The following is a 21,136-nucleotide window of genomic DNA, read 5'->3' on the forward strand; positions in this document are numbered from 1 at the left end:
ATATACTTGATTCTCAACTTTGCGACCAAGTCTTGAGTTATTGATTCACGACTGCAGTTCCATCCCTCGGATATCATTAATTTATTTATTTTTTTTTTAACAAAAAGACACGCAGCAATGTCATTACTATACTTTATAGCAGAGTATTTATTATTCAACAATGAAAAATTATATCGAAATCACTTGCCTACGGAATTTAAGTACCTGGGAGGCAATTACTTACCATCGAGTCACGGTACATTATAGCTATACATATTAATACATGCATATAGCTGGTCTACACACGCCGAGGTTCAGAGTCGAGGGAGCTGTGTCACAGCTATTGATTTACAATTAGAATTTATACGTACCCGTTCCTACATACTCGTATGAATTACACACACACACACACATAATATATTTAAATACAAGTATACAAATATCTACACACCGCGTCAGGAGTTCAAGGTGATAATCGGCGTTCCGTTTATTAATTAATTACCATGTATATCAATTATTTCCCGTTTTCTTCTGCTGGTATTTTCTGCTTGTTGTTTCATTTCTTACCTTATTTATGGTGCCACTTTTTTTTTCCTCAATTCATATTTGCTGAGCATGAATAATTTCCGACAGTACTAGTCGATAATTATCACCGACAATTGTTATAGTGTTATATTACATTAATAATATCCGTATGTATGTACATATATATTTTTTCATCTTTTTTTATAATCGTGACATCGTTAATTAACATCTCTGCACTATGTGTCCAGTTTTTCTTTTTTTTTTTTTTTCATCATGTACCCCTTCTTTGTTTCTTATTTTAAATTCATATATACTTATGATTAGATTCATTATCGATCGAGATATAATCACACCGCATTATCGGACAATCTGCAAGTCATCACTTCCAATACTTGTATTATAATCTGAAATGATCACGGCTTCTGACTGTTTTGTGTAATTCAATTGTCCGACGTGAAAATGTAATTGCTATTTCTTAAATAATACAATGCATTAAACATAAAATATATTCGTATCATTAGCATTGCCCGACAGTCACAGTATAAAAGTATACACATACATATACGTACGTGTAGGTACAGATGCGTTTGTGTGTTTTTTGTTTTTGTGTGCGTCTCATGAGTTACGATTATAATGATCTACGCATGTCGTCGAGAGGGAAATAACGGTGAAAAATAAGAACAAGGGTGAAAAGGAAGGTGGAGTACAAATGGAAAGAGGGACGAAAAAGAAAAAAAAAAAAAAATAGCGAGAGGTTACAACGAAATAATTGAAGAAACATTATTCGGAGTGGCGCAGCTGGTGCTGCTGTTCTACAAGTAGCTTTCATATTTCATTCGTCCTTCTTAATTAGAGCCTAATTTAGACCCTGATGAAGGAAAAGAAGATGGCCTGCTACGCAGATACATTTAGAACTGCGTTGCTGCCCGGAATTTTGTGAATATATACCGTGAGTATACATTCAAGAGCGTGGAATTTATGTATTTATGGGTTCAGGTTGTATACGTTCCGAGAGGGACAACATCTGATTCGTGGTTTTCAACGATAAGGAGGGAAATCGCGGAGATTTTTGCAAAGTGCCGGATCACGACGAGGATTTTTCACCCCTCGAGGCACGCCCTTTAAACCACAGCTTCGTCACTGAATATTGTATCCACGTATTCTTTTACCCTAAATTTTTTATTTATTTTTTTTTTTGTTCGCTTTGGAGGATTCGGAAATATTCTTTTACACGTTTTTTTTTCACACTGAAGTTTATTCGTTGAAATAAGATAAGTTTTCGCTCAATATAGGACCTAACAACGAAAAAAAAAAAAAAAGATTTCTTACTCTCAAATCCGCGCGATTTTTCATTTCACTGGAAATTACGTATTGTGTTAAAAGTGGGAATATTTTACAAAAATTTGAATGGTATCAGACACGTTTACGAATTAATTAAAAAATCCAATAAACCTCTAGCCGTGAAATTGATGCTACGTGAAACAATATAAACTAGTCGAAAATGATTTGAAAAATGAGGTTTTTTGTTTTCTCTTGACAGCGATAATCCACCAATCCAGATATACCTTATTAAATTTCAAATTTTCACTTTCACGATTGAGTATAAATCTCGAAACAATACTGTAATAATAATGGAATTATTTATTCTACGCAAAGTGGAAAATAGAATATTAATTTTTCTGAGAAAAAAAATTCTTCTCGTACAAATTAAAAATGAAAATCATTGTGCTCTCATTTGTTATAAAAAAAAGAAAAAAAAAGTGGAATCGGATTAAGATAACTAGGAGACAATTAGCAGCTGAGATAACTTGAATATTTTCTGTAAAACATTGTCTCAAGATCGTATTTTGCCTGCATGATCAACTGAGGAATTAGACTGTAGTTTCTTTCTTTCTTTTTTATTTAATATATATATAATTTTACGTATTCACAGAAATTACGTAAGGTCTGGCCAATCACACCGTAATCTAATTTAGCATCGTGAAATTGCCGGTGCAATTAGGAGTCGACATTTTCTATACACATACGTACATATATATAGTATATACCTATGTATTCTCACGTTTGTAGAAGACTTATTTTAGGTGTACAACGTCAGTTGTTATATTTATTTTAATTAATTGTAGGAAATGTATATTTACAGTGTTACGATTAATGTTAAGAGTCAGCGCGTTAAACCGATTCCTCGGCTCAAAGCTCCGTCTTTAATAACCTGAATGATCAATTTTTGTTTCATTTCTTCGAGTACGTGGTAACTGAATAAATGTAGATTCACACCGGCTTTGACTGAATCACCGTGAAACCCGTTTCAGTATCAAGTAGTTGCTGGCAGAAAACTGATCAAACGTGAGAAGTAAATTTTTTTAGAAAAAAAAAATTAAATTTAAAATTAAACATCGAAAGGATGTTACTTATTGAATTAACAATTATCCAGAATGATCTCGTACTTGGAGATAGTTTGTGAGTTATTGAAGCAAAAAACTGTCCTTTAGAAAAATTAGACTTTGGAAAAATGCCGTTCAACTTGTTTTTTCACATACCGAGAATATAGGATGCCTCGAAAGTTTCATCTGGAAATTGAATTGCTTCGAAGGGCGATTAATTAAGCAATATTTTTCCAGTAAAAAGAACGCAAAGCTTCGCATGATAAAAGTTGAGGCATTTTCACTCTAGGCAGCGTTTTTTAACAACGAATTCGCTGCGTGTGACGTACACACAAACACACCCTGCGTTAAAATTGATAAAAAAAACATGCTGAATTTATTCTCTCTGGCTCGTTTTCTCTCTTTCTCTCTCTTTTATGTACGCTTGTTAATTATCCGCCGCTCGAATTTTATTGAAATTTCCTGCGTAGATCGGACTCGAGGGGTTTGCTTTTGAAGATGAAGGGCGTAATTAATAGCGGCGCAACTTATATGTAACGTTTAAAGCAATGAAACCTGGATTTTGATTCGGTTTATTTTACCACTCGTTGGATCGTATGGTTTGCTGCGAGTGTGAAACGGCAAAATCGTGTAAAGGCGAGAAATAGCGAGAAAAAACACACCGCATTTCACTTATTTTCAGTTCATTTAATTACATTTGATTTCGCGTATTTTGCCCCCGGCTGTTTTTCACTTATACTCGGTGGGTGTTTGTCGAAGGTGATCCGGCAGAAAACCAGCACCATTAACAATTTTTGTTACAACATTTTGAACCGGCGAAAGTTGACAGCCAAACGTTCGCTGATTGAATAAAATTAGGTACATGAGTTCGGATAAAATAATGTCATTTTTATTTGGCCAATTTTTCTTTTCCCTTTTTTTTAAGATCCGTCAGGAAAATTTCATGTCCTCGATATCGTTACATTTATTTCAATATAAATGGGGGTTGTAGATCGATGCTGTATATTTTGCAAGAAGTGACTCGCCTCAGGGGAAATTTGGGTAAAAATGACAAATTTCCATCGTGAGGTAGCTGGATCGTGAACGATATTTGAAAATAGCGAAGTAGGAATTAAGATTTACAATTGCAATATATTTTTCTTCCAGCAACCGAGTGCGATGAGTAAAAAGTATTTTTTTAAATATCATTGAACAGTTGTATATTTCAGAGAAACTTTACACGAAACTTTCGTGACTCAAATTAACAAAGGCAAAGACGTGGCTGAATTTGATTGGAAAATAATTTCCCTTCAAAGTCGATTCAAGATGACTTTTTTCATCGTGCAATTCTATCATTGTGCAATTTTTTTTATGAAGGAAAAGTCACACACTTTGTCTGGAATGAATTCTCGATACATGTAACCTGAAACGAATTTTGAATAACATGGATACGTTCATCGATAAAGCATAAGTACAAATCATAATATACAATGATTTTATATACAAGGTACTTTGGGCTTATCCGCACGGGAGCGAAAAAAATTAATTTCAGGCTATTCGTAGACCAATTTCGTACCTAATGAAATAACGGATAACGCATTGAAATTATGGAAACAGTGGCTTTTTAGAAATGAAAAAAAGTTACGGTACTACATTTGTTCAAAAATTATTCAGTCATCGGTATATTTTTGGTTTCCTTTACCCTAATTGTTTTTTTTTTTTTTTTTTTATCATTCCGACACTGATTCGTTTATACTGCACGTGATAAAGGAACAAAGAAAGGATCGGTACTTGAGTTGATGCGGGCGGGTTGAATGATGATAGCGAATGATTGAAACGCCTAGTGAAATTTTGATGCACTTTGCATGATTACGTAACTTTTCAACAGCATACAAAGATTTAATCACTGCGATAGAAAATTCTCCTTAGACAATCCAGCCCATGAAAAAATACTTACAATTGTATTTACAGAAAAAAGTGCCTCATTGACGAGGCAAAAAATTGGAAACCATGCTCGCCGCTCTTTCAAGATTTCAGTTTTTCCTTTCTTTTTGTATTTCATTTCTTTTTTTTTTTTGTTTTGTTTTGTTTTTTTTTTGGTTTTTTTTTAATACAGATTTACTCTACTATTACACACGATGGGTAGTCGGTTAACAGCGAAGCCGATAAAATACGTCCTAAATGTTACAAACTATATTATACATGGATATGTCATGGTCTCGTGAGTAGTAAAACAGTCAATTTCATATAATTAATATTTATAATATATAATATACGTAAGTACGTAACTCTATGTGTGTATATATATATAATGTAATATATAATACGTCATACCGTTGGTACACAACACCGCACAGAGGATTGGGATCTTATCGTTATTTAAAGTATTAAATTTACACCCACGTCCGTTGTTGTTACTGTTTTTTTTTTTTTTTTTTTTTTTTTTTTATATCATATTATCAACAGTGGAAAACCCAACACAAGCCAAATTCACCAAATTCGGTATATTCAATTCGCATGCGGTATTTGCAGGAAAAAATTACTGACGATAAGGAGAGCGGACAAATGCGGGTTTAAATTAGAAAAAAAACAAAAAAAAAAAAAAAAATAACGCTGCTTCGCATCGTAGAACGATCGATTACTCCGGCGTATCGCGCTCGGTCGCCGTACAAGCGTCTCTGCATCAATTCGACGAGATTAGTTATGTAAATGACACGTTAATTAAACTATCATTATACAGCCACTAATTCATACTTCGGTATTCCCTTCGCGTTAATACGTCGCATTCGTTTTATCATCGTACTAACAGTTATCATCGAGGTAGACATATTTACACAATTTTTCGCTCTAACACTGTCCCTATATATAATTAATTCACTTTATCCCGCCGCACAGTCACAAATTTCTCTGCACCTCATGCGGCAGAGTAATAACATTAACAACTATACATATCATCGTAAATTTTACTCATTTATCATTTCAACTACCGTCACTATTCGGTTATTATGTTATAGTTTACAATTATCATTATCGTACTATCGTTATCATTATTTTTATCGTTATCGGTATAATTATTATTATTATTATTGTTATTATTATTGTTGTTATTAGTTTATTATTATTATTATTACTCACAATTTAACCGTTACGATCATCGGGCTTTTTTTTTTTCACAGTTATGACGACAAGGAGGGCGCTGATTCGTCGGGCGGTAAATTCAAGGGAAACTGCAGTCGGGGTTCCGTTGACACGGGGTCATCGAAGGGATGCGAATCGGGGGTTCGATGGGCTCCTTGGTTCTGGGCTGATGTAGTCAGTGGTTCAAGCTTCCGGCCAGTCACCTTGCAAACGAACCAGCGTGCAGGAGCAGGAGAAGCAGGGCTAATGTCCTTGTCGCCGCTCCGCTATTACTCGAATTTCCGTGCTGCATAGCCGCCGGATGCTCGCCTGGAATCAAAACGGAGTCAGTGATCATCCGTATGTATAAATGACAGATTCCGAGTTGAGGGATTATCGTTTTAATTCGGGTGCAGGAAAATAATTTGGATCAAAAAAAATTTTTTTTTCTTATTTCATAGTTTGCGCTAAGCTGTAGGTAATAGTAGCGAAATTAGTTTCTTAACTGTAACCGTTTGTATATAATTGTTGAAATTGAAACGAAATTTCGTACTCCCGATCAGTGTGATTATAGTTGTTGGTACTAAATTTCTTTTAAATGTCATCATGGGATTAAATAGAAAAAATATCGAGTTTTAATTATTTTGAAATTCTTAGTTAGAAAATCTTTTCTCAGATTTTGTTTTACCTTAGATTGTGGTTTTCAAGTTCGATAAGATTTGTTTCTATTGGTTATTCGCGAGTACGAATGACGCGAGATTCTCCGTCATCAGCGCGAATAATATTGTTTAAGATTTGTTAAATGATTTTTTTCTCTCTATTTACTCATGACTTGGACCGCGGGTCCCATTTATCATGCGATCAAACGATTTTGAATATGTCAAAATTACCAAAAATCCGAAATCCGGGATCAGATATTCTAGAATTACGTCGTGACATTCAGATTCAGCACTTTTAAAGAGCTTTGAGTATATAAATAGTTTCATAAAAATGCGGATACACTATCGGCAATGTGTTCTAATATAAAAGTGTTCCATGAATCAAATATTAAATGCATAGCTGTAATCAGTTAAAACACGTACGATAATTTTGTGAGAAAAAATACTTCACACGTAAAAAAAAAACAATAATGAAAACTATAGTGCCACTAGCATTTTGCAGTAAAATTTGCAGCAACAGCGGTGAGATTTATATTACTGCGTTGTACACGAAAAAACGTTCGATGTATGATCCAAGATTCTTTTTTTTACCGTGTTATCTCTACCACCGTTATTTATCATTTTCACGTGGTTCTGCTCAAAAAACTTTGAGCCCTTAACCCGCACATCTTTCAAGTTTGTGAAATCAAAAAGATCTTCAATAAATAAATCCAGGGATGGGGAAGAAAAATAGGGATTCGAGAATTGCAATCGCGCTCAAGAGGTACACAGGTGAGTATCCACTATCTCAAGTTGTCCGTCGGAGCACTTTACGGAAACCGGAAGTACCTACTGCAAGTTGGGGAAATAATAGCCTGTCCAGATAATAAATCGTGGTCAGTCTGCAAACTACTCGGCGGATGTTTACCGTTCAAGCTCGCAATGGTTTTCCAGTGATTCGGTCAAGCTGGTTGGTTGCGAAGCCACAAAACCTACCAGAGGGAAATAAGAGCTGAGAAAAGCTCCGCTCGTCTCGCCAGAGCAATACATTATTTTCAAGCTCCGAAAGTGAAACAGCGCTAATAAAGAGAAAGGTGAAACAGAGGGAATGGGAGAAAGAAAACGTAGAGGGTAGAAAAAACGGAGGCAAGCTCACTTCGGGATGAGACGATGAATTACGCAGAGACAAGTCACGGAGACACACCGAGAGGAAACGGCAAATCTTATCAGATTCAGGGTTTTGTCAGATCCTTAGGCAGGCTGGTTGCTTCGTGTTTCAGCCGTCAAACGCGTCTTGTCAAAGGTTATGTTCAAGTGAAGCGAATTTTTTTAGCTTAAACGGGTCTCGAACAGCCAATGTAGCGATTTGGCAAGGTTTGGTAAACTTTTTATTGTCAATTGACCGATGACTGATTACCGCTACAAGTTATCGCAACATTATTTCAATTGGCCACTCGACGCTGGTGAATTTGACATCTCGCGCTTCGCTTCGGGTAAGTTGGCTCCCTGTCTTACGGATGAAAGTATTACCATCGGAGTTAGATCGTTCTGCGCATGCGTAGTCGATCACACAGCCGGCTAAGTGTCACAGTTTCAAATCTTTACTTTTAACCACAGTCCTGCCAGCTGGGTTTACGTGCGATTTATGAGTTCGTCCAATTGCCGCAAGGACTCGGGGCCGCGACGTCGGGCAAGTGATAATTTTTCACTGAAACGAGCGTCAGCATTCACCGTCGCCGTTATGCTTCGTTGCGGAAGGGAAAAAGAGCCGGAAAAGAAAGAGTAGAAGAGAAGGCGAAACAGGAACGAAAACACGAGGTAGAGAAATTTGCTCGTTACGATGTTGTACGTCTCGCTACGTTGGATTCTCCGGCAGCTTATACATGCAAGTTTTTGCGACGTTGAACAGCACAAGTTGTTCATTCAATGCAAAAATCGAACGAATATCGAGTTAACTTCGCATCTCAGTACTTGGAAAATTCATACATAATATGAGTCAAGTATGTAATATTTACAACAGTAATTTTCGGATTGACATCAGATGTACAGTTCAGCTAGGATAAAAAAAAAAAAAAAAAAAACAAACAATGTATTATATGAAACAAAAATGTGATGTTAGGTATTTTTGATCGCACTTTTTTACCCAGACTGTGAATTCAGCAAAAAACGATGCTTATTGCAAGAATAAATTTTTTTAAATCCATTTGTTCAATCTGAAACAAAAATATGTTCAAACTGAGCAAAGTTTTGCGAGATCTCGCAAAATGCAACAAATCAGCTTTTTTTTTTGTGCGAAAGGAAAAACTATTTCTTTGAGAAATTGAGTTGATTAGGAGATAATTTTTCGAAATGAATTTCACTTTCGAGATAAATGCTTCGTCAAGATGTAGCATAACAGTTAATGGGTCGTATTGCTGAAACAAAAACCCGATTCCTTTGTGTGAAATAGACGTGAAGAAAGTTGGATAATAGATATTATTTTAAACTGTATAAGGAATGTCTTAGGTTCTATGGCAGTAAAATAAACTTTATTCGTTTGAAACGCTTTGTTAAATTGAGATGAACTTTCCATTGAGCATACACTTTATATACATCTTTCAAAAACAGCTTACGTCAATCAAAAGCGTTTGGAAATTTCGCATTGAGATGCTTATTTCGCCTTGAATAAAGCCTCAAAGATCCTTTCCGATAAGGATCTGGTGTGAAAAAAAGGAAAAAGGAGAGAGAGAGAGAGAAATGTTCTTCAGCAACGATCCGTTTCGATAACGAGGTAAGCGGATAATAACACAGTACTGGTGTGAGAATGCGGATTGAATCAGTTCTCGAAATTCTTCTCCACAATAATGAGAAAAGGAAATGAAATTGGAGTGAGGTGAGGAGTTAAATTTATATTCGCAAAAATAAATTAGGCATTACAGGTAATCTGTGATTATAACAGTGTCTGAATATAAGAGACGCGGGGTAAACGGAGGCATCCGCACATCGGTGAGTTTGCTCAAAAGAGCTCGAGCAGGAATTAGGAAGGAAGAAAGAAAGGAGTGGGGAGGCGATAAGGGGGGAGGCGAGTAATACACTTTGAGTGAATAAATTTTGAAGGTAATTGGCTGCTCGACTGCAAAGGCGGCTGGATGTCGGTGCCCGGGAAGTAAGAGGCGCACCTTCTTCGGGGAAACTTTTAACATTATACCAAAAAACGAGACCGACGTTGGCCTTCCAACTCCCCGGTAACCGACAAGGGCTGTCAGATCCATTAAGGCGTAAATCACCAATAAACTCTGGCGTACAGCTGGACGATAATGAAAGAAAGCTTAATTATCAATTTTACAAACTTCATTGTGAACCGGGAATTTTGAAAAAAAAAAAAATTTCCATCGGTGTAGCAAACCGATTGGAGCTGGAATATAAAATAATGCTTCGTGAAACTTGACCGATGAATCTCACCCTTTGAAATATGTTGATGAATCACCGAAAACGCGACGGTAAAAAAAAATAAAAATAAATGAAATAAAAGAAATAAATTTGTTCGGCTTATGCAGGTGAATTAGGGATCTGAGCTGTGGCGCATTTTTTAATCTCAATTCCGGTAGGGGATTAAATTAAACCTTCCGTAAGGATTGCGGGGTGTAAAATACGTTGGAATAAAGGACGAAAAAATAAAAAAAATAAATAAAATAAATAAATAAAAATAAAAACAGGAAACAAATTGAAAAAGCTCTTTTGAACGACGGTACTGTTGCCTTATGATGTACCGGAAAAACACTTGCTTCACTCTCTGCTCATTAGGCAACGGTAGCATTCGGTAGTTGCCTCATTATTTTCTGTGAGATATGTGACAGGGAAGCTAGAAACGCGATGGATGGTGAAACCGGCGCGTTCCAGGCAGTCAATGCGATCGTATTTCGCGGTGACAATTTATCGTTTCAGGTATCGCTTGTGCAGAAAATTGGCGATCAGACGGTGAAACAATTGCCAATGTGTATGGCAATAATTCAAGTATATTCTGAAGCAAGAATCAAATTTGATAAGACAATTACAGCCGATGCTGATAGAGGTGTTGTATATTTCTTTCGTAACTGTATCTGAGTCGTATATGTGACAATTGTTTAAAAAGAAAAGTAAGTAATAGGTTTGACTAAGCTTGAGTTATACCTTGGTGAAAACTTTTTGTTTTTTCTTTTCCAAGGTTGTTTAAAACTCGGAAAAATTTGTAAGCCTGAAAGTTTCAGATAGATGTACAATCAAAAACGATTAGATAATTCAAGTACATATGTGAAATGCCAAAGTAAAGGTTTTCAGATTTTTCGAGGCAAGTCAAGAATGGAAGAGCTTAAGTGAAAGAATTATGTTTCAGTATTTGAATGTGAAATTGATATAATTTGACAAAATTCCGAAGTTTATCTCACCCACAATTTCTTTCCGAATTACATATCGACTCGATATTAGAGTCTCCCAGTGTAAATTTAAAAGAAAAACATTCATAGGGCCAAAAAATGTATAAGCATGAGAATATTTCTCAATTTTCGCGCAAGCTCAGCGAAGGCAACCTGTAAGATAATACGGAACTCATCGTGAGATAACGATAAGAATAGTTCTCTTAGTTATCTGGTATCGGAGTCTTCTTTTATTATTCTCGATCTTCTTTTCTTTTCTGTTTTTTTTTTTTTTCGTTTCTTTAGATGTCTTTTTTTTTATATTTTGAAAGTGAAGAGGAGCAATCTGGGGCAGCAAACAAAAGAATCATGCCGCGCCGATAAAGCTCTGATCGTAAATTATTCATGGGAATACCTACCGGCGAGTAGCTAGACTATCGGCATTGTGTGTAAAAACCGTTACTCCACTCGAGTGTCTGCAGGTAGTTATATAGCAACATAATTTACGTATTATAAACGATGCTCGAGAGTCTTTCGTCCGGAAGATAAATGCCGACCATTAACAGTTATGTAGAGCAAGAGGAAGAAAGAGAGAGAGAGAGAGAGAGAGAGAGAAAGTGAGGGAGAGAAAGGTAGAGGGAGGGTGAAAAAACCCATGAAAATTGATTAAGATTCCCGTATACATACACGAGTATAATTATCCCGCTATAAAGGGTTGAAAAAAATATCTGGTAATTTTACAACGTGCACTCTGTGTACAGGGTAAAAATGTTAAGCTTATAACGAACATGTTCGTTCATCGTCCGAGAGAGTGAAAGAAAAAAAAAACTACCCAAACCGCTACTTTTTTCAAGGCACTTATAATTTGCTAACTTATACCTGCATTAAATCTATTGTAAAATGGAACACTCGTTATTCATATACGGGATCTAATATTACAAAGTTACCGATTGTTGCATTATTCTTCACAGATTTATGAATTTGATTCCTACTTCGGTATTTCATTGTCGTTACTTTTCCGAATTGAGAAATTTTTCATTTAAATTGTCAATTAGACGTTAGCAGTAAGACAAACGCTCAGTTTCGCATTTTCTAAAATTTATAATCTCTCATCAGACTCACGATAGCATAGCTACTTCACCGTGTGTACGTTCGTCAGACGCAAAGACGTGCAATTTCGGAAGGATCAAAAAGCGCTGCTAATGTGTAAGCGCGACGTTGCGGATGGGGAAATGAAAAACGTTCGTATTTACCGACCACCGCCGGCACAGAGCGCTGTGAGAGCGAGATAATTGGTTTAGTTATTATACGTGGAATATATCCTCGAAAGGAATTGTGCAAAACCCAGGGAGAATTTCACCGCAGGCTCGCCTCTTTCCCATTCGCCTCAAACTCGGGCAATTCGTTGGGACATCAGTTTGAAAAAAATTCAAAAAACATGTTTTTTGGACCTCGGCTCGGGGTCGAGGGGTCTATTAATCATTTGATTCACCGGCGTTTTTGTGCGGTAGCGAACCGCGTTATCTTTGTAAGCATCGCGCCCGATTACATATTTTATGGCGGTTGTGCGGTTTTACGCATCGTCCAGAATGGCGGAAAGAGGCAAAGAGAAGTCACGTGATGATTACTTTAATCTCGCGGAATGAACGCGGAGAGGGAAAACAAACTCATTAGGGAATCATTTTCCGCGTCATACCGTCATCGCCTTTGTTCCGACGCTCCCGAGCTTATGCCGTGATGAATTTTTTAAATAAAGCTCCCAGAGCGCAGTTCTGCTCTTCGCCCCCCCCCCCCCCCTCCGCCACCTTGTCCCCCGATTTTCTACTCGGCTAACATGTACCTCGCAGGCTTTTGTTCGGGATCAAAGAACGTTATCCGTTATAACAGACGTTTATTATTTTGCCAAAATCGACCTGCTGCGTTTTGCAAGCTCGCCGATTTGATGGCCGTGCATGTTTCGCTGATGTTTCTACAACGTGGATCACTTTTCTCCGATAAATGGAGATAATATACAGACAGGAGACGGGGCAATTTAATAGCAGGTTGAGTGATTTACCGCGCATGCGCAGAATAATCGAACTCTATCGGTAATATTTTCGTCGGTAAGGTAGGGGGAAGCCAACTTACCCGAAACAGGGGACGAGACTTCAATTTCTCCCACGTCAAATGGCGAATCGAAATGATATTTTTATGATGTCTCGTAGCAGTAACAAGCGATTAGTGCAGTTGGCAATAAAAGTTTGCCAAGCCTTTGCAAATCACTGCATGAAATATTCAAAGTTTACTTTCCTTAAAAAAAATTTGCATCGAAAACCTACTTAAGCCGTGCTTGAAGCTTGAGGCAGCCAGCCAGTGTAAAAATCGAACAATGTTTAAGCATGCGCGTTCAGATGCTCAATTTGATAAGTTTCAACATATGAACTTCAATCAATTTTATGAAGACTAGGAGGGGGAACTTTAATTTTGTATAAATACTGATATCTGTAGTACTGACAATCGGAAGTATTATTTAACTATACAACTACAATATTCATCCGTCATATTTTTCTTATATTTCAATACTAAACAATCGAAAGCCAAACCTGCGCTAGCTTTTACGTGGGATGTTTGAAAGATGTCACTAAATTCTAACTTTGTTGATGTTCGGTAACAGGGTGACTGCAGGGGTCAGGGTAAGGATAGAGTTTGGTAAAGATTTATCCAGGAAACTCTGTAAGAAAAGGAAGAAAATTTGGGAAAAGTCAGCCGGGTTTACCGCGGGCAGGGAGAAGAGGTTTCATGCAATATTAATATCTTTTTGTAAAAAAATCTGTATGTCACGCGGTGAATATTTATTCAGGATCGCAGCTCTAGTTGAGTGAAGTGAACGTGCAGCTTTTATTGCGAAATGTCAAAAACTTTGCCTTCCAGACGAGTTCTGACGCTCGCTGTCAACTCCAAAACTCGAGAAAGAAAATAAGGAAACGTCAATCTGACAAAGTTCCGTACCGCAGCATCTCATAATTGAGGACGGATGGGCCCCGACGCCTGAATCGAAAGTTAGGAAAGGATAAAAAACTGTTTGAAAAATTTCTGATAGTGTTATTTATTGCCTTAATGAAAAAGACAGCGATGGAATGATATCCTTACGGTGTAACTAAAATCAATCTGAGAAAATTCGAACAGTACGAGCCAATTATGTACCAGCCATTTCAGGAGAAGTTACATAAATCGAACGAAACCTTAGTCTTTTTCGTACGATTCTCATGTTCTCAGGTTTATGTTCTGTTTTATCATACAAGCTATTTTACAACAATCTTGGGTGTAAATTTTGGAATTTTTTTTTTACAGAAGCTTTCCGACGATCTCCATGATAAACAAAATGAGCTTAAAATCTTAGAAACGGATCAAAAACGGCAGAGTTTGATCATCTCGAACTTTTCATGATAAAACCTTTCGTCAAATTAATTTCTATTTCACATTAGGGGCCTTGTTTCTATTGTCTCTACTATCACTGACGCACATAATGTTGCTGAAAATTATTTGAACGATTTTTTTCTCTTTTCCTATAACTTGCATCCGTAAGGTCTGATCATCTGTAACTATTTTTGACCAAACTAACCGCGCTTATATTACGTCTCGATCAAAGCTAGTTGAAAGGACCAACAGGACGGAAGAAGGGAAAACAAATTCTAAATAAAATAAAAAAATACTAACATCCGTTGCCGCTGCGCGCAGCTCGCACTTGTATGGATTATTGGTTAACTTCGTTTCATAACACGATTCTACATATCCGGGTGTATTATAATGCATCATACATTACGGCTTGGTGCGGTTTTAATGATACAGCCGTCTCTTGTTATGCAACGCCACCGGCGCTTAGCTTTTCAGGCATAAAAAAAGCTTCCACATGCTCCCGGATGATTAATTAACGGCTAGTGAAGGATTATATTCCAGATATTCTTATGCCGATGTAAGCCTACCAAGGATTACATCTCGTGCATTAATTATCTCATTATTTCATACGTTATTAATGAACCAATTATTTCTCGTGCGAAAATTGCTAGATGCTACTGTATGTTCATAATCTGCAGCAGATGGGGTAAAGCGGACAAATTTTACTCATAATTATCGAATTTACGGCGTAGATTTTATCCGAATTGCATTTAAAGAAATGCAAAATGTACGCATGGTGGAGAATAAATTCTACATCATTCTATACTCCGATGTTCGGCTCTCTGATCAGTTTCATCCTAACCTCGTTGAGTCGATTTTCTGAAAGCAATGCAGACTTTCGAATACACTTTGAAAAGTTTTCCGTGTAACTTTTTTCTTGGGAAAAGTGATCGACCTTTTCTCTCCCTCTTCACCTTCAAGTATTCTACGTATCGCAGCTTGGTAGATCATCAAAATGCGGGAGGGACTGCGATGCCACCGATAGAAGATAGTTTATTTTTCGTAACTTCAAGAAGCCAATAGTTGATATGACTTCGCTATTTTAAAATGCGAGTATTGTAGTATACCTTCCGATTTTAATTACGCAGTCTAATGAAGATTAGTTTTTGAAATTTGTTGTGAAAATAGCCTCGTAAATTTTTTTCTTAGTTTCTGTATTCAGCTCATAAATTTCGGACATCTTTATTTTTACACATTTGCAGGATGATCTTTGGCATATTCCTCGGTTCAGGATTTAATCCAACTCACAAGAATTGTGAATACATGGACGTAACAATCGGTAATAAAGTTGATAGAGAATAAAGTCTGTGCTCGAAAAAGAATCGACACAAAAAATTGAAATGATGAAATTAGCTAGAAAGGAAAAGTTCAAACGATGCAATCGATCAAGCTAATTTGGTAGAGCCGCTAAATTTTTTACCATAATAAACGAACGAAAAATATCCATTTACAACAATTCGATACACAGTAATTCGGATTTCTTTTAATTCTGATTTCTGTTTTTAACGGTACCGAAACAAAGGAATTGATTGTCGGATAAAATCTGCGTCATGTTAACCCTTTCATGCATGCAGTCTTCCTTACATGCGATTCAATTGAAATTTTGCATACATGTGCTTTTGGGGTCGTTGATTACGAACCTGAACTCGAATTTCGAAAATTGAAAAAGTTGGATCGAATATGGAGGACGTAAACTTGAAAAATTATTTGATTTTGATTAAATTCTATGTTACATGGTTTTTGGGGTCAATAATTACGAATCTGAACTCAAAAAATTAGAAAATTGAAAATAGTGGATCCAATGTGACGGAGAAACAAAAACAAGGACAGGAAAAATTTGGAAAGGCATTCGGATTTTCATGGTAGACCGGTAGAAAATGCTTTTTTCTTGTGGAAAAGTACGAATTTCGCCTGTTTGTTTACATGTCCCATCTTTGCAATAAATAAATAAACAACTTTTATATTTTTTTCAGACTTGCCAATATTTCAGGGACCGTATGGAACTAAAAAAATTCGGCAATTATACCAAAAAGGTAGTTTAATAAATAAAAAGCTGCAAAAAAATAAAATAAAAATAAAAATCTATGAATCAAAGGTTTCGTTGGTTCGAGCTCATAGAACATGCTTAAATTTTCATTCAATGGATTCTGAGTTTGGCGAATAAAAAATTGCGTGGGCATCGCGTATCTCGAATCGATTATCGTGCAGCTCGACGTCATTTCCACCCGTCAAACTTCTGAACCCCACAATACTTTTCCGCTCCAACGATATACCGACTCGAAGACTCCGGCTGCAAGTTTCCGTCCAACTTTCGAGTACGGTTCAGGATGAAGAGCGAGGGTATTGGCACCCGGTGCCTCCACCTCCACCACAGTCATCGCCGCCCGTCGCTTGACTCTAAAAGACGCGGGAAGGTACGTGCTTAACTTGAACGAAGCTTTTCACGCGAAAGTGTATGCAAAAATGCAGCGTAGCCGGGGGCTGGAAAGGGGTTGGACGAGGTGAGTGCACCCCGTGCGGAGGATTTTCGTATGCGATAAGTCGCGGAAAAAGGGGATGAGGAGCCGGAAGTGCCGGTGAAGAGCAGCTCGGTCTAGGGGGTGGCATCAGGCGGAACCCCCGAGTTATTCTCCTGCAAGACGCGTAAGGCACCGAGGAAATAAATCCTTCGGATACGTTCCCCGACTTCTTTTCACCTCCGCGGCTTAAGGGATAAATCAGCCGAGATATTGTCCCACGGAAATCCAACCCCCCTTTTCTCCCCTTTCTTTCCCTTACGCACCGGTATTTTCGAAAGTAGCATTCGCAGGATCGTGAGTCGGGTTGTGACTCTTGTATCATTTAACGGAGGTTGATTGGATCGAAATCGATGCTTTCATAAATTTTTTTACGAGATAATCGTACACTGAGTGAATTCATCGAGTTTTCTTATTTGTGAGCAGCGAAGATCGATTTGAAAATAGTGGAAGTATAAAGAGAGATCCGAAATTTTAAGCCATACAGAAAGCCATACAAAATATCAGAATAGAAATTTGATGGATGGTAGTTAATTGAATCACATTTGCAGTAATTAGTGCCTAAAATAATTCGCCAAGTAGCTAGTATAAAAAAAACGCTATTGGATGAATTTTTCTATGTTTACTTATTGCTGTGAATAATATTTGTCGCAGCTGTATTGAAATATAAAGACCAACTAATTAGATTCTAGTTTACGATTTTAACCATCACGTTTCCGTTGGAAATACGGCATCTTGATCAATAGCATATTTTTCAATGCGGAGCGCTCCGATTTTATAGAATTCGGTTTCACGGTTCGTTCAGAGCATATCTTCATCTTCTCCACTGCACACTCTCTAGAAAGCGAGAAATCGGCCCCAAAATAGCTTGAGAAGGTCTTTCCGCGTTAGCCGTGACCCGCAGCTTGCGATTCGTTACGCGACTTATCTCGTTTAAGCTAGGCGGAATTAAGAGGTAGTGCTTTTGCATGAAAGCTATCTGGGGACTTGGATCCGTTATACAATAGACGTTTCAAGTGAGCGCTACTCAAGTGTGTCAAGGCGAAGGGATATCGACTTTCCTTACAACATCTTATAGGACCGAGTGTATAAGCGAATAAAGTACGACAGGCTGTTCTTTTCTTGTTATAGTCTCAGTTTTATTTCTGAAAGCTTTTACTCCGATTCCATTACATTTCATAATTAGGTACAACGAAAGCAATATAACCTGAGACTCGTGAATTCGAATTTCAGAATCACATTTCAAGTTCGTATATTTCTTTCTTCCGAGGACATTATGCCGCCGTTTTGTATTCTCTTCAGTAAAGAAATCAAAAGTAACATTTAAGTTCAGAGAATGCTGATGAGATGTTCAGAATTTTTATTTCTCCATTTCAAAATTCGGTTTGTGGTAGCGTTTTATCGATCGACTTCAATTCGTATTTTCCATGATTTCGAATGACGGTAAAACTAATAATCCCTCGCCAGAGGAAAATTGAAAATAAAAATGCATATCTCAATTAAACAAGCTGAATCACTTTACAGAGAAAAATTAATAATTTAACCTGCAGTTGGAACGTTCCGATTTGCATCAAGTAATAAAATACATACATTTGAAATAACCATTTATGAAGTAAATATTTGCCAGTGTCGAATCAAACGAATATGAAATATTTAACATCGACTGTTATTTCACTCACGGTAAAACAATTTACAATAGCATATTTTCACGAGTTATTTTCACGTTACATAAACGTCAAACACTTGTAATGAGTTTTATGAATACTGGAGTTACGCTCAATAATAAAGAATAAAAGGAAACCAAATACCCAAGAAACAACAATTTTGGGTGTTTTATGAAAAATCGATTCACCAGCAAAGTATGAAGACACGGTTCATCGAAATGTTTCAGTAAAAAAGAAGTAGAACAATGTGAGTAGAATATCAAGAAGAGTTCTGGATTCAGATTCGTTTACCGAATACTTCACTTAAAATTAGCCAAGACACAAACGCTTTTCTAGAATTTTTGGGGGTGGGGGGATATTACCATTCTGACTGACTGACTTTATCGAACATCGAATCATTGTTACACGACGTTATCCATCATCCAATAATTTTATTGCTTTACCTCGCTGAAAATTTGCCTGCCTTACCACGCTTTTAACCCTTATCGGGTAAAATTCCGGAACTGCATTAGCAACACGCCTACCTTATCGAGCAAGATTGAGCGATTTTACCCAGTGAGGCATGAAACTGTGGTAAGGTAGGAAAACATTCAATAAGGTAGAGCAACGGAATTATCGAACGATCGATTCCGTCGGATTCGATGATCGATAAAGTCATTCAATCAGAGTAATTACATCCTCTCAGCTTCAAGAATTTTAGAACAGGGTTTGTGTTTTGGCTAAGTAGAGTGTCGGTAACCGAATCTGTATCCAGAACTCTCCGTCATATTTCACACTTGTTCGATTGGAAAAAGTGTAGTAAACCAAACAAACATATTTGACGACTATAACCACATTAAATAGTTACTAAATATACCAAATTTTCCTTTGGATAGAACAGTATTCAAACAGTGGGTGTAACGGTATCCATACACCGAGAGAAATTTTTAGTTCCGTTTACCGCTCATTCCTGAACTATTTTCACTTTTCACCACAATCGAAAAATATAGTTCCAGGTACAAAATGATAAAAGAAATACAGGAGTCAGGATAGACGACTCACCCACCATTGAGTACGTGCACCATGACGCTGGCTGACTCGGCCGTCGAGGGTGCGCAGGTGTAGTTTCCCGAGTCGGCGGGTAGCGCCCGAGAAATTAACAGCTTCGAAGTCCGCGTCTGTTTCTCCGTTACGACGCTGATTCCACCCCGCTGGCTGTAGTTTATAACGTGTTCGCCCCTGTACCTTTGGGGGCAGATGAAAGGAAGGAATTTATTAAGAGTGACCTCAGGATCGCTCGACTGCGCCTTGCGTGCAAAGCCGTATTGCGCAAATGCGTGAAGTTGGTGAATCGCGTACGTGCAGAAATTTTGCAAACTTGTGTATTAAATGGGAATTCCATTCTCGTACTTTTCCAGAAATTGCCGAGGAGCTATACCTATACGTACATACGCTATACAGGGCGAGATTAAAATTTCCTTTTCGTCTTCCGGCAGCTTTCTCCGGGAAACAAATAGCTTGCCAAAAGTTTTCAAACAAAGTCTCGCTAACTGCTAAAGTTACTTCTCTCTCACCGTCAATGAAGCGGGCAAAAGAGCGCCCCTTACCTTTTAAAAACGATCCACGAGTAAAACCGTACCTTCGCTTTGGGCAGCGATTTCTTTGCTTACTTATTCATTTCTCTATAGATCGTCACGCCGAGGTGAGACAATCGACGTTAAATTACATTCAAAATCGAGGTATCATAAAATACTGATTTAAGTGAGGCGGAAATTCGGTCAGAAATCAATCGAGGCTGTACTAAAAGTCCCTTTCATTCGCTTCAAGTCATATTCGTTGCGATTTGAAATCAGTAGAATTCAATTTGGGTAATTTACATTCGGAAATCCAATCAAATCAAAAAAGTCTTAAGTGAGACTCTATCCCGAAATGATCATCTCCTTATTAAAAATTTTGATCTCGCGTAACTCGAGTTGAAACTTCCAAATCTATGTACGGAATACGGTTTCAAGCAGGTTTTACACAAACAAGCAGAATTTCCACAAACTCTAACCAAACAAGCATAATACAATTATCGATGAAGAGAAAGAAGAACTATTTTTAGAAAGCAAAAACAGAGCAAATTGTTTGCGCAGCTCTTTCTTCAATCGTGACCGTGAAGAAAAAAAAAAGACCAATCGACGCCACGCGAACAAATTAATAAAATTAAAAGATTAGTGACAAAAAAATATGAGAACAAACTCGTTCATAAATTGTGTGAAACGGAAAAGAAGTCGATGATACGGTGGCAAGTCGAGAGCGTTGCAAGCTCCTCGGGGAACGCTTTATTTCCGTTGGCGGCTACATCCGGGAATGCTTGAACCCGGGTGCGCTGCACGTTTAGTTTGGAGCGTTGTATGTAGTGCAATCGGTGAATTTGAACACGTATACGATTATCGAATCGAAGTATCTCCGGGGTGAATTACGCCGATTCTGATAGCACATATCAACCTTATAGCCTCGGATAGCAGCGCGCGTCTTAAGGATATTACGATAAATGGGGTAGGATTT

General features: G+C 37.4%; 1 protein-coding gene across 7 annotated transcripts in view; it reads right to left on the bottom strand.

Moving 5' to 3' along the window:
• Nucleotides 1-736: 736 nt before the first annotated feature.
• Nucleotides 737-21,136, bottom strand: part of LOC124300455 (limbic system-associated membrane protein-like) — a 218,334-nt gene continuing 197,934 nt past the window's right edge. For 6 of the 7 annotated variants that reach the window (XM_046754585.1, XM_046754588.1, XM_046754587.1 and 3 more), the window contains 2 exons: nucleotides 19,653-19,831; nucleotides 737-6,314 (listed from right to left, as the gene is read on the bottom strand). In XM_046754585.1, coding sequence (XP_046610541.1) covers nucleotides 6,205-6,314; nucleotides 19,653-19,831 — 289 coding nt within the window. In that variant the 3' untranslated portion in view covers nucleotides 737-6,204. Of the gene's footprint in view, nucleotides 6,315-19,648; nucleotides 19,832-21,136 lie in introns of all 7 variants that reach the window. The other variant, XM_046754590.1, reaches the window with a different exon arrangement.

Source organism: Neodiprion virginianus, chromosome 3 (genome assembly GCF_021901495.1).
Source record: "Neodiprion virginianus isolate iyNeoVirg1 chromosome 3, iyNeoVirg1.1, whole genome shotgun sequence".
Lineage (NCBI taxonomy): Eukaryota > Metazoa > Arthropoda > Insecta > Hymenoptera > Diprionidae > Neodiprion > Neodiprion virginianus.